Source organism: Corvus moneduloides, chromosome 5 (genome assembly GCF_009650955.1).
Source record: "Corvus moneduloides isolate bCorMon1 chromosome 5, bCorMon1.pri, whole genome shotgun sequence".
NCBI classification, from domain to species: domain Eukaryota; kingdom Metazoa; phylum Chordata; class Aves; order Passeriformes; family Corvidae; genus Corvus; species Corvus moneduloides.
Window position 1 is genome coordinate 17,527,789 of NC_045480.1, and position 13,552 is coordinate 17,541,340.

The 13,552-nt window shown below is 37.8% G+C and overlaps 1 protein-coding gene across 2 annotated transcripts in view; it reads right to left on the reverse strand.

Annotated features, from left to right (window-relative positions):
- Nucleotides 1-201: 201 nt before the first annotated feature.
- Nucleotides 202-13,552, reverse strand: part of ADGRA3 (adhesion G protein-coupled receptor A3) — a 61,556-nt gene continuing 48,205 nt past the window's right edge. Inside the window, exons 16-19 of one of the 2 annotated variants that reach the window (XM_032108948.1) lie at nt 13,164-13,287; nt 11,390-11,535; nt 9,167-9,262; nt 202-8,978 (exon numbers count right to left, since the gene is read on the reverse strand). In XM_032108948.1, the coding sequence (XP_031964839.1) occupies nt 7,739-8,978; nt 9,167-9,262; nt 11,390-11,535; nt 13,164-13,287 (1,606 nt within the window). In that variant the 3' untranslated portion in view covers nt 202-7,738. The remainder of the gene's footprint in view (nt 8,979-9,166; nt 9,263-11,389; nt 11,536-13,163; nt 13,288-13,552) is intronic. The other variant, XM_032108949.1, reaches the window with a different exon arrangement.

Genomic DNA, 13,552 nt, shown 5'->3' on the forward strand with positions numbered 1-13,552 from the left:
TACGAAGCCACTGGAGCTTATACTTCTGGAGGTAAATAGGAGAGCTGAGACAGATGGAATACTGTACTCTGCATCTTATGTTCATTGTATGGAAATGAGCATGAATTTTCTTCCTGCTGAATTTTTAGCATGCTATTCTGGGTGAGCAATACCTTACAATTAGCAGGCAACTGTGACTGCCAAGGCTGGATTTGATCATGGCTAGTGTGAGGCATTGGATCACTGAGATTCCACATCTGTGAAACAAGGAGTTGGGGCCTCATTATCACAAGGTACATGGTACCAGCAGCTCCCCTTCAAAATGCCTGCCTGACAGCACTCCAATTTCATCTGCACAGACCATGCAATGGAAATGGCAGAGCACAGGAGACAAGGTGTGAGCATTAAAAAGCATTCTCTACAGCTTTGTAGCTCTGGACATCTATTCTGCAATAAATTGAAAAACTTGCCCTAATGCAAAAATACACTGTAACAGTAACTTGGATCTTTTCAGCAGGCATGGTTTGAAAAGAAGAACTAATTTCCTTAAGGAGGTTTGTGGTTTTTTTGGGTTTTTTTGGTTTTTTTTTTAAATAGAGCTACATAATCAGCCTATTTTAAGTTACGTTGGCAAGTAGGCATGTATTTAAAATTTCTGTCATGTGCTTTCAGAAGTAAAAGGGTTGGGCTTTTATTTTCTCTAGGCGTTCTTCTGTGCATTAAGAATGATGATTTAGTATTCACTAGAGAAGACAAGGCTAAGGTGATATTTGTTAAAAAGCAGAAACACCTAAGAAAATTAACAGGAATAATATAACAGGTCTTAGAAACATCTTCAGACAATCTCTCACATTTCTAGTCCAGACTCATAATGATACCATGCTACCATAGAGCCCATCATCTTTACACAGGTGAACAGAAGAAATCATGTGGCCTTGCAGAAATTTATCATCTGTGCTTTTATTTCAATAGTAACGAAGAAAGTTTTGTAAAATGCTTCCCAGTTATATGGAGCCACCTTGCAGCAGAAGCCAGTATTCCATAGGGAAAGGGGAAGGGTGTGCAGGGGACTTGGGGTGGGCTTTTTGGGTTTTGCTCATTAGAATACACATCTTTAGGAAAAAAGATGTATATTGGGAAATAAGAAAATTTCCTATTAGGAAAGATCCTTGACATATGTGTTTGACAAACTGAGCTACCAACTTGCTGAGTTAACAGCTGTTACCTGTTAACTTCATGGGGGCAGGGAAAAGAAGAAAATCTCCAAATGGGCAAATTTAAGTTGCACCTAAACTGTTCGACAGCAGGGAAGAAATAATTTTACCCTAGTCCTAGGACTGTGGTAATTACACTGTTCTAAAGCACAGTGTTTTGGGAACACAGATCGCCCCGTGGATGGCTTTGGCCATTAAGTGCTGTGGTATTTCTGGCATGTAACCTTATTCCAAGTAATTTTTTCATGACACTCCTGGGTCTGCCTGCATGTTTGCAGACAAAAGCTTCAAAAAGAGGCTGGTAGGAGCTGAATTAGAACTGTCAGATGTCAGCAATTAAATTCCAGCATTATCACCATGTCTAGACACTAGGCACTCCTAGGGCACCTCAGAGCAGCTTCATCTGTTCATCTTTACCACAGTGAAGACATTTTTACCTATTAAGCAGTATTAATATTTTGCTCATGTTCCCCAAGCCTTCCTTTATACATGAGGATATTTAGGAGTTCTTTACAAGACTAATGAGTAAGACTTAAGCTGGCTTTCTTTCCTGTTTTTTAATCCAGGAACACTAAATATAAGGTGGCAAATGTAACAGGCAAGAGGAATCACACCAGTTGAGCTGGTGTCTTTAAAGAATTAAACTTGCCAAGTAGCTAACTTACATAAAGATGAGAAAAATCTCTAAGTATAAACCAGTTTTGTCAAAAAGATGGCTGTTGAAGGTGACAGGAAAGCTGAGCCATGGACTGGAGTGAACGGCTGACACTACGTGCTGTTACCATTGTGCAGCTGCCTGCATTTACATGGAAAGATGGCATGTCTTGGAAACCAGTTAACGTGCAACTGTTTTAACTGTAAATGAGGCTTTTTTTCCAAAGCTCATTCATGTTGTTCACAAGGTTCAGATAAAACTTCAGCTATGGGATAACCAGATGACATTATTTCACAGGATAGGACAATGTAAGTCATCACCAGGGATGTGTCCATATACTTGTGATGGTTCCCACATGCAGGTCATCTTTCAGCTGAGAGGTACTGGCCAACTCTGTGTCACTCCAAACTGGCAGCATTTTAGGGCAATCTTCTGGATTGTTCATTACCTGTATGTGGAAGGAGCAGAGTACTGCTGATTGCACTCATTTTTGTTTATCAGATCTTGAGACTGTACTGGCCTGAGAAGATATTTTTATATCTGCAACTGTATTTAATAAAGGTGTCTTTTCAACTATTCTCTTCTACTTTGTATTGAAATCTTCCCTGCACACACTATGTGCCTTGTAGTTATCAAGCCATGATTAAACTCAAGTACAGTTTAACTTGAAATTCATAATAGTAGTACATCTTCAGCCCATAAAAGCTGAAGATGAAACTGTGGCCTGATGCAGTTAAGTGCTATGTGTCAATAGAATTGACAAGTTTATGTCTTACAATTCCTTGAAGAGCCTGTCAAATTTGTGTGTCTGGGACCTTTAGAGATAAGCCTCTTAATGATTAGGTGCACACTACATCCAAGTATTTATTTTAAATATCTTGCTCAGCAGCTCCAGATGTTACCAAGGATGCCTCCTCCCCTAGGAAGGAAACTGTCCTTCCTACATGTTTCTATTTCACCAGCTGCATCCAATACAAACACCATCAGCTAATAGATGAAATACAGTCCCTGCATACTTAAGATTTTTGCTGCTCAGATTTGGACTCTGCCTTATAGGAACGACTTCTTCATTTGTGAATTAAAGGGAAATTGCTGCAAACAATTCAGAAAGCTGCTCCACATTGTCACAATGTAGAAGGCTGTTGGGGAGGGCAGAAGACAATCCATGTTAATTTGTAGCTGGCAACGGATTAGGAAAAAGGCTGCAGGAGGAGCATTTGATGCTGAAACAGAATTATCATAGTCAGCAAATAGAATTTTAAGTGGATAAAGTGAAAATATCAGGTATGTATTATAAGAAATGGTTCATCCTATCAAGAATTACATAGTGATTCATATAAAAGGCCCTTTAGGCTTTGCAGCTGAGCTGAAGTCCTCCTCCTCTAGGTGAAAGCTGAAATTTACACTTAGAAGATAAAACATTTATAAGAAAGAAAAAAACTATGTCTTTAGTCATTTTATGAAACCTATGTCTCTGAAACAATCTCTAAAATCAAGTTCTAAAACTTAATCTATACTAACATTTAGTATTCTCTTTCATTCACACAATTATTGGATTTGAGGCTAATCAGTGATGTCCCACTTGAAGAGGTACATGAAACTATTACTATATGCAGTACTTAAGTATCAAGTGCAAAATTTCAAGGATCTTCATCTAATAGAAACTAAAAATTTCCCCTCAGTTTTATCTCACTTCAGTCTTGCCTCATCTATTTCATTACAAAGATTTGTAAGTACTATTCTACTGACTAAATGCTGACTTCAGAGAAAATGCCATATTCAGCTAAACACTTAATTTGTATACTCAAATTGTATACTTTGGGATTAAAGGCGATTAAAGGTTGTTTGGCTTTTTTAAGATGAAGTCACATCGGACATGTAATCAGCTGGCTGTGAGTCATGCTTTGTCAGCAAGCCCATTTCTGCACTGACCTTTTAGTTTCTGTCTTTCAACTCTCTAGTGCCATCCTCCACAATTCAAGACTTTGTCTACGATGCATGGGGGAGCCACAGCCTCAGCCAGCAGAGAAGCCTGGTGAGCAGCACCAGCTCTGTGAGGGCTTTTCAGAAGAGGCCAGGTGAGTGGAGCAGGCAGATGACTGCTTTTCCTCACCTCCAGCCAAGGACTGCCATTCCCTACCTGCTCACGTGGAGGCAAGTTTCAGCTGTGAAGTGATGTTGATGGGCTTGTCATACTTAGAATCTTACTAATATAACAGTTTTCAAAATTTAACTCTTCTGTATAAAATAAATTGTACATCTGCATTTATAGATACCACCACGTAGTTTCCTCCTCCATCTCCGCAAATGTCCATATTCAGCCAATCTGGGAACCAAAGGTATATAAACCTCATCTAAACTAAAACCAAACTCCTACAACACAACAGGTTCTCCTTTTTTGAAAACAGGGGTTAAAAATCCAGTGTGTTCATTTAAATTAGATGGTTTTTTTCATGTTTTATATGTTAATCTTGAACTCCAAGGAGAATAGTACTTCTCACAGATGTCTATGCTATTAACCTCTCTAAGACCTGGATACTGTGACCCACTGAAACCAATGTGAACCAATCCTTCACTTAGCTCAGGGATGTGAAAATGCAGCAACACAAGACATCAACAGTTTCAGCAAGCAGCACAGTGCTAACACAGAAGTGGTCAAAACATAATTAAGTAAAAATGAGAGAACTTAATAAAAAGTCATTGTTTGTTCCAACATCTGAAATATTTCTTAACCTATGCAAAGTTTATATTTATTAGCATTTAAGGTGTTATGATAACGGATGAGATCCAATTAACAAGAGATGCCTCTGCCCAAATTACGGTGCAAATGAGACCATATGCCAAGTCAATAGCACGCATTTAACAATGAACATGAGGCAGAAAGATAGAAGATTATGTGGAGACTACATTGCACCTTCCAGTACCTGAAGGGGCTTACAGGGAAGTCAGAGAGGGACTCTTTCAGGAATTGTAGTGACAAGACAAGGAGTAAGGGGCACAAATTGGAAGAGGAAAATTCAGGTTACATATTCGGAAGAAATTTTTTACTCTGAAGGTGGTGAGATACTGAAACAGGTTGCCCAGGGAACTTGCAGATGGCTCCATCACTGGCAGCGTTCAAGGCCAGGTTGGACATGGCCTTGAGTAACCTGGTCTAGTGGGAGCTGTCCCTACCCATGGCAGGGGCAGTTGAAACTAAATTATCTTTAAAGTCCCTTCCAATCCTTCACATTCTATGATAAAACCACCTAAACCTTTTTAACCATAAACCAGGGTGTGCTTATACCCTTCTCCTCTATATCCACAACACTTGTTTTTCAAAGTCTGCTGCTGCCACTAGTATGACTGCACAAATACACACTTTTGTCATGGTAACAACCAGCCCTAACTACTGCTGCCTCTAGTAGCCTCTTTTCTGTAGATAACACAAACTGACCCCACTTTGTGTTACTTTCCTTTATATCTCTGATTAATGATGGTAGTTACTCTCACATTGATCCACAGAAAGCCAAAATAAGCTTTTTGTGGTGTTTTTTGTTTGGTTTTTGTTTGGTTTGGGGTTTTTTTGCATTGGAGTGATATAGGTGGTTTTTCATATGAAGTTTAATTACAATTCTGAAAATAAGCTTACTTTACACTATTAGGAAGGAAGATAAAAAAAAACCTGAAGACTTTTCTGCTTCTTTCTTAGTAAGATACTATATAAAATATCCCCCCTTTTACAGAGTCTAATAACCTGCCTTCCACGTTTCAGTAACATAAATTCTTTCAACTTAAGATTCTTCATGAAAAATACAGCAGATGGAAAGTATCATTGTGTTTGTCAAGACTATATCAGAGAACAATGTCTTAATTTATCATCTGAGCCAAAGTACTTGTTACATGAAAAGCAAATGTAGCTATGTATATAGCAGTGAGTGAACTAAGCACGTTTATTAGAGTAATGAGGTAAGAAATATTTTACATTAATGACCCTGCCTGTACCAAGGCTAGTCAGAGTTTATTAGGTACTACGAGAAAAGCTAATTTTTTTGTCTCATCAAAACAGGGCAAACTATCAAGCTATGCAGAAGTATTACACATAGAATTAATTTTAAAGGTGAGTTTCAAGAACTACTAAACTGATATTTGGATCCAAGCAAACCTATGAAAACAGGGCAAGTGCTAAAAGCAATGGGCAAGTAGATTCTTAAGCGTAACTGATCCTACCTTAAGTCCCTACCATACCTTGTTCAGATAATAAATTATCTGTGGACTGTTTGGATGTTTTTCTGTGTTATACATGGATTACATTTTTCTACCACTATAATCTTAAAGATAAAAAGTAGGCTTAAATTATTTGCATGAGTACATACATTTGTTACTATTAAAAAAAGCACAGTATAAACACCTGATTAAATATAATGTATGAGTATCTCAGTTTGAGCTACTATATATGGATTGCTCCTAGTTGTGTAATATACAAATTCATCTCAGAGTTGATTGCTTCTCCTGGCACATCTCCTTACATTCACCTACTGTCTGCAATTTGGTTTTCATAACTTGCAGTATTTGGAATGGAATAGGATCAAGTTGCTGGTTTTGACTTCTACATCCAAAACTGCATTTCTGTCACCAAAAGGAACCCTCCTGCACCAAGTAACAACCCACAAACAGCAATTACAAAGCAGTCAGTTGTCTAAGATGTTTAGATACTTTATCAAATAGATTTAAAACATATTTGATATACACTTGTGTATTTAGTTAAAATTCTTTTCTTTAGTAATACCCATAAGCTCCTTTTTTTGAGTGTCTATCCTTATGCTAACTGTAAGGCTGGATACAAGATAAAAGCTACCTCTCTTGAAACCAGGGAAATAGAAAAGCAATCAAAACTGAGTCATACACTTGTCAAAATGTTCCTGAAAGAATTCTTAAATGGTAACTACCCAGAAGAAGTAAAAATAGAACCCAAATTCTAGCAACACAGTCCTATTGCAGAGGTTAGTACAATGCATCCAAGATTAATTCAGACTACCAAACAGACAACTAGAAGCTGCAGTAAATCTGGCAAGCAGCAATTAAACATATCTGAACAAGTTTATCAATTATTTAACACAGTATTTGAGTATGGACAATGTTAGATCTGTATCATGACTCAGATACACTTAAGCAAAACACCCAAAAAGACAAGTCGGCAGTGGGTAACCAACTAACTAAGTATATACAATCCAATTCCATTTGTTGCTTAAGGTTGAGTTGTGGTACCAGTACTACATTATACAGAAGCATTTTTTGCTATTTAATACACGTAACTTTAGCAAAATTTGTATAAGTGCTGGAAACAGGTACAACCTCAAGCACCACTCTGCAACTACAACTTCAAATTGGTCACAGCAGCAGGATGATACAAAATATGATCTTGTTTACACTGAGGTGTCAACAATTTAAGTGTAGGAAATTGTAACTTCAGTATTTTCTTTAGTAACAGAAGCTCAAAAGTTTCAGATAATGAAAGAGTAAAATCAATATGACATTCAGTGCAATAATATTTAAAAAACCCAACAAGTAAGTGCAACTTTGGGCTGCTGGGGAAAATACTATTTATTATACATTTAAATACAAATTTGAAATGTGTTGTGGACACATCTGCAGGGTTACAGGTAAAAAAAATATACAAAGTTGTGTTCTGCATCTCTCAAGACTGACACTTCAGAAAAAATTTCACAAAATACCAAGCAAGAGTTCAGCTTTGTAAGAACAGACAAGGTAATAACGCATAAAATTTTTTGCTTTGTTCCCTCCCTGCATAAAGTACCTACAGTCTATAAACAGTCTTTAAAAGTGTTAATAGCTTTAAGGAATGTGTAATCACAGTTCATATGGATTCATCCCAGAAAGAATTATAATGCTACACAGTAGTTTCGTGTTTCCATAACCCAGTTCTAATATTACCAGTACTGTCTGCAGTGAGCAAAGGTCCATCCTGTCCACTGCTTTTAAGTCCATTCTGGACGGCTAAATTTAACCCATAAGATTTTTGTTGGTTTTCAAGTTCAGCCGCTATTGGTTTCCTTAGAATATCTTTTTTGTTGTTGGTAGCTATTGTTTTCTCAGTATTTCTGCTACTTTTTGGAAGTGTACTGCAAGCATCACTGCTGTCTTGTTGGGACTGGTTATACTGACGTTCTCTGTATGCCATATAGGCTCTTCGGCTCCTCGAGTGGCCCTCGCTGTTGCTCTGGCGAGTTTTGGGTAAGCCATTCTGCACACTTCCTTCCACGCTCGTGGGAACGTCATAGGCATATTCCCTCAACACTGCGAGCCTGCTGGCACGATGGCCCTTGCTCCTGTTCTTATGGTGCCGGCTTGGGTGTCCGTTTGTCCGAAACTGTACCTCCAGTGGAGCTACGTGCATTTTGATATCATTATCTACTGAATGTTCAGTGAGACTGTTATCAAGTTGAGGACCTGTGTTCAATGGCAGAGAAGTAGGGTGGCACTGAGCTGCTGCAGCTTGTAAATTAGTTAGTTTACAACCTTGAGAGGAATTTTTTAGGCTTGAGGCACTTTTATTTGTGCATGAGGATTCTGCACTACTGTTGGTGCATTTCGGGGCCTCTCCGTTGGTTCCACTGGAACTGGAAGGTGGCACATTTACTTGCACTGAGTATGTACTCCTTCCTGGGCAGCAAGTTGTTATCCAAGCATGCCTGACATCTTCCCTGTTAATGCAGTGGTGCACCATAAGAAAGGCACTGAGACTTAAACATGTTGCCCCAAAAAAACAGCTGAAGATCAGGTCCATAGGATAATACAGGGAGATGGACAGAGCTCCAAAGATCCACAGCGTAACATACAAAACCAAAGTAAGGCCCACTCCCAGAAGCTGTGCTTGAAAACTGTGCTCGTTCTCCAAAGCAGACGTGGACACCAGGGACACTGACAATGAATCCTGATGGGCCAGTTCCCCGTGTTCGTTGGTGGCCAGACGCTGCTGCTCCTCGACGGGTTCCTTCAGCTCGTATTTGCGTTCAGGGTGACGCTTTAGTTGTATGAATATGCTGAGAAAATACATACAGTTTATGAAAATTATAAAACTAGCAGGTCCATAAAATGCTCCTAAACTAGGTTCCCAAGCCATCCAGCAACTGCAAAAGAAACAAACCAAAGAATAAATTAATATCTTTGCACAAGTCACTTATACTTCTTCAGTTCATTGAAATGACCCTGTCTGTGCTACATTTTCTGGAAAAATCAGAATTAATTGCAACAAGTATTCAGAGACAAGCAAGCCTAAGGAATCTTATGACAGAGCTCTCACTTATAGGCTACTTACTAAGGCGCATTAGGTCTGCTGCCGTAATTTCGGATGTTTGCTGCAGCTGTTATTCCACAAACTATGATAGGGATCCCTCCACCAATAAGGTAGAACCTAAAAAATAAAACCAGTTTATCAGTAGCTGCTTAAGTGAAATGGATTTTTTCCAGTCACTATGAAGGAAATGAGAGCTTTCCAGGATTTGGAAATACACAAGTTCTTTATGAAACTAAATAGGGTGCATCAGGTTTGGGCTTTGGTAGCATCAATTGTTTTCTAAGTCTTCCTCAGTACAGTTTTTCTCCTCCTGCTGTAAGCTGCCTCTCTCTCACAGCTGTTCACTCCCACCTCTCACTCACAGACACTGAACAAAAGTATACAGTGTTATAAGGAAGAAGCAAAAGCTGTCAATCAGAAGTTATAAACTGCTGGAAAAGAGTAAGGAAACTTAGAATGAAAATACTAAGTGGTATGTCCTGTTCCAGAGGTGAACTTGCCTAATATTATATACACTGTTACTTGAAATTTTTTTGGGTGGAGGGGTTTGGCATATGGCAGTTGTTTTTTTTTTTTTATTTTTAATGGACTCTGTAATTTTACAGTATATAGTTCCTGCTTCTCTGTGGTGGTATTAATGAAAACTGTATACTTTCAAGAAGAAAAAGGGCCTATGTTGTTGGAGTATCTTACTTTTCATTCTGATTTCTATGAATTCCCATTGAATTCATTAGGGGCAGATCAGTAATTACTGATAATCAAAATTAACAGCACTCAGTCCCGCAGCTTATACTAATCCAGTCCAAATTCCGATCAGAACACACAAGTGAAAGCTCCTACTGTGACATGCGGGTGAGCGCTTGTTTTTTATCAACAGGAGACACCTATTATGGTGGTCCTGGACTTTTCCAGTGCATTTCTGATAATTCACCAGAAATAACTCTTCTCTCACTTGAGACACAAAACAACAGTCTAAAACAAATTATGACTTTCTTGGAAAACAAGATGAACTGAATTTATTATTTAGTTGCTGAATCCTACAAAGATCAGATTCTGACATTGGTGTATTCTGTATCTTGATGCAGCAATCAGGAGCTGGCCAGATAAAACAAATCTTTGTACAGGTACTGCATTGTGGGCAGTTTTATTTTGAGACTAAATTTAAAAGACAACTGAAAAAAAAATTCTTCGGTGGCCCTTCCATACAAAAACATCACACATCTATCTGACTGAGGAAATTCCTGATCTGTAGGAAGTTGGACACTGAGAAAGTCTGAAAAATATAAAGCATGTTTGCTCTGTTCTTGTCTTGGATACTTGTCTGTGGAGCTACTGCCAGTGTCAGAGATGAGGTGTTCAGACCTAAAAAAGCAAGTTCACGTATGTCTGTGTAGAGCTGAGCCTGTGAGGCTGGTAATTTTACTGCAACATTTTCCAGAGGAGAAACTTCATAACAAATAATAAAGGATAAAAAAAATGCTTGTATGTAGTACTGAAAATGATACTTGAAGATAATCAGAAATGCACTTCTGTTTTTCTGCAGTCTCTGTACTTAAAAAATCAAGCTCTTTAAATATTTGCCTGTAACTAATCAAAGTTAATCAGTTTCTGCCACCTTGTGGCGAATTTCAGTGTAGCAGTTTTAATTAACATGCAGCAGCTCAGGAGGCAACGTGAACAAGCTATGTCAGTATTTTCTAGTAAGAACATTTCACATAAGTGAATTTAATAGATAATTAGTTTGTCTCATTTGTGGGATCTCAGAAATGAAAATTCAAGGAGGAATGCCTCACAAAGAACACTATTTTCATTTGATTATGAGTGATAACCCTATTTTTCAAATAATTTGTAAACAATCTTTGGAAAACATATTAAACTTTATTTACTTAAATTGCAGTGTTTGTTAATTGTGGTAATAGTTCTCCACATTCTTTCTTCTGACAATTTAATGGGTTGTGTTGCTATCTAAAGTCCTAATGGTCCTGAAGTCAAACTTTCAGTGGTGATGCTGAAACACTACCAATTTTTTAATTTACAAATCAGCAACCCAGCATTGCATCTGAAACACACCAAGACCAAGTCTTTCAGCTCATCCTCCTTAACAAAACACTGAGAAACAGAAAAATCTGAAAGGAACTTTACAGACCTTGAGAGAACCGAAGAATAGTGACTTATTACATATTCTGGTCAGAATATAAATGTAGCAACTTGGGAAATACAGAGCCACAGAAACAAACAACTCACCTCAGCATAGGCCTGGGTGGAGGAGGTGGCTCATCAGGATCTTGACACCTTTTGGTTTTTTTGGTTACCTGCTTGTAAATATTACGAGATGTCACTCCCAGCCACAGTACTGTTGCAAGAGTGGAATAATGGAGAATTATCCCAACCTTAAAACAAAACAAAAAAACAATTAACCCCCAAATATTTCCTTTCTACTGAGTTATTATAGTAATCATTAAACCCACAAATCAACATAAAGCTGAAATTTTCAAAAGCTCAGTTCAAGAGAAAAAAACCCCCTCTTATTTTATATGACTGTTCTAAGTGTCAAGTCATTATTGTTTTAAAAAAGAATAAAACATGTAACGCAAACCCATGCATGGAAAACTTAATAACAGGGGAAAAACTGTTTCAGATTACATATCAATCATACGCTTTAGGAAACTGTATTTTACAAAAGACTTAATTAAAAATGTCCTGTGTTACAGATATTATTCAAATTGAAACAAGTAAGGGAACAGCAAACTCTCCATACTGTGACAACTATGGAGCAGATGGCAAAACACAGACAGCCAACATTCATCAGAGATTTTAACATAATGCAAAGATAAAGAAAGTGTATTAGCTGTTTAACCAGCCCAAACATTAATGCAAACTCTGCTCAACAGGGGAATCTCCTTGTCCGGTACTGCCTTATTCACAGGCCAACACTGCCATGACAGCACATGCACGTAGAAGGGGTAACACTTTAGTTCCTATTAAGCTGACTACAAGTGGGTTTTTGCCAGTTTCAGTCACCCGTAAAAACACACAACTCCCAAACAGCCCATCTGTATCACAAGGTTTCTTCTGGAGAATTTCTTTCTCCAGGAAGGTAAGAACAAAGGTGTGTGTGTATGTGTGCACACACATAGGAGAAACGTCAAGGATATATTTTATTGCATCACTTTGAACCATCAACCTAATAACTCCTGCAAATTCAAACAAAAAGCACTATGGAATGTTATGGCGAGGGATTTGAAATTTTTTTTAATTGCTGGATTAAAAAAAATTTTTTTTTAAAGTTTCACTGACATTTTTGAAAGCAGCAACTGTTGTTATACTGAAACACTGCAACTAAATTGGAGATGGCCAAATCTTAGAAGGGTAAATCATTAAAAAGACGGAGTCTCAATAAAGCTAAGGACATGTGTTTAGAGAAAGCATGGGGGCTTGAAGCACTTCTCTCCCCTTCGGTTACACTGAGCAAAGAGAAATAGGTATTTCAATACCTGTGAAAATCAGATTTCACATGGCCTGTAAAGGCCACATACAGGTCTATAAAATAATTTCATAGTCAGTAAGTCTCAAAAACAGAAATAACCAATAAAACTTGGTTTTTGTGATAACATTTTTGGGGAAAAAAAAAATCTCTTCCACATTTTACAAGGGCATGTAGTGATAGGAGGTGACTTTAAAGTGAAAAACTGTTGATTTATATTAGATGTAAGAAAGTTGGTTTTTCATAATGAGGGTGGCAAAACACAGGCACAGGTTGCCCAGAGAGGTAGTACATGCCCCATCTCTGGAAATATTGCAGGTCAGGTTGGATGGGGCTCTGAGCAATCTGATCTAATTGAAGATGTCTCTCTTTATTGCAGGGGTGTTGGACTAGATGACCTAAAAGCAAAACATTAATTTTTTTTGTTTAATTTTACATTTTGATGAATGCCTTTACAGCATTACAGTTCTGTAGGTGGCAAGGGGGCCATAGTCATATATAGGAGTAAGAAACCAGAAACTAATTTTTACTTACTGCTTGGCAAATGCTGGCATTCCTGGTCTGAGTTATGCCTCCAATAAACACCACACATGTCAGGAAAATATGAAAGCTCAAGTTAACTAACATATGCCAGCTTTTAACACTGATCCTGATCACACTGTTAAAAGAAACAAATTAGACAATATAAAACACAGCTACATTACTGTTTTCAGAAACTAGAAAGATATTCTTATGATAAACAACATATAATTTCTGTTAATGATTGTTTGACTACCACATGCTTTCTAAACAAATACAATCTCTGGACTTTATCCCAAGAAATTAAAACACCCTCCCACTGCCAGCTTTATACATCTATTTGGGGCCTGATTTAAGAATTTTAGGATTCAAGTTTTCACATCAACAGAAATGTAAAAGGCTGA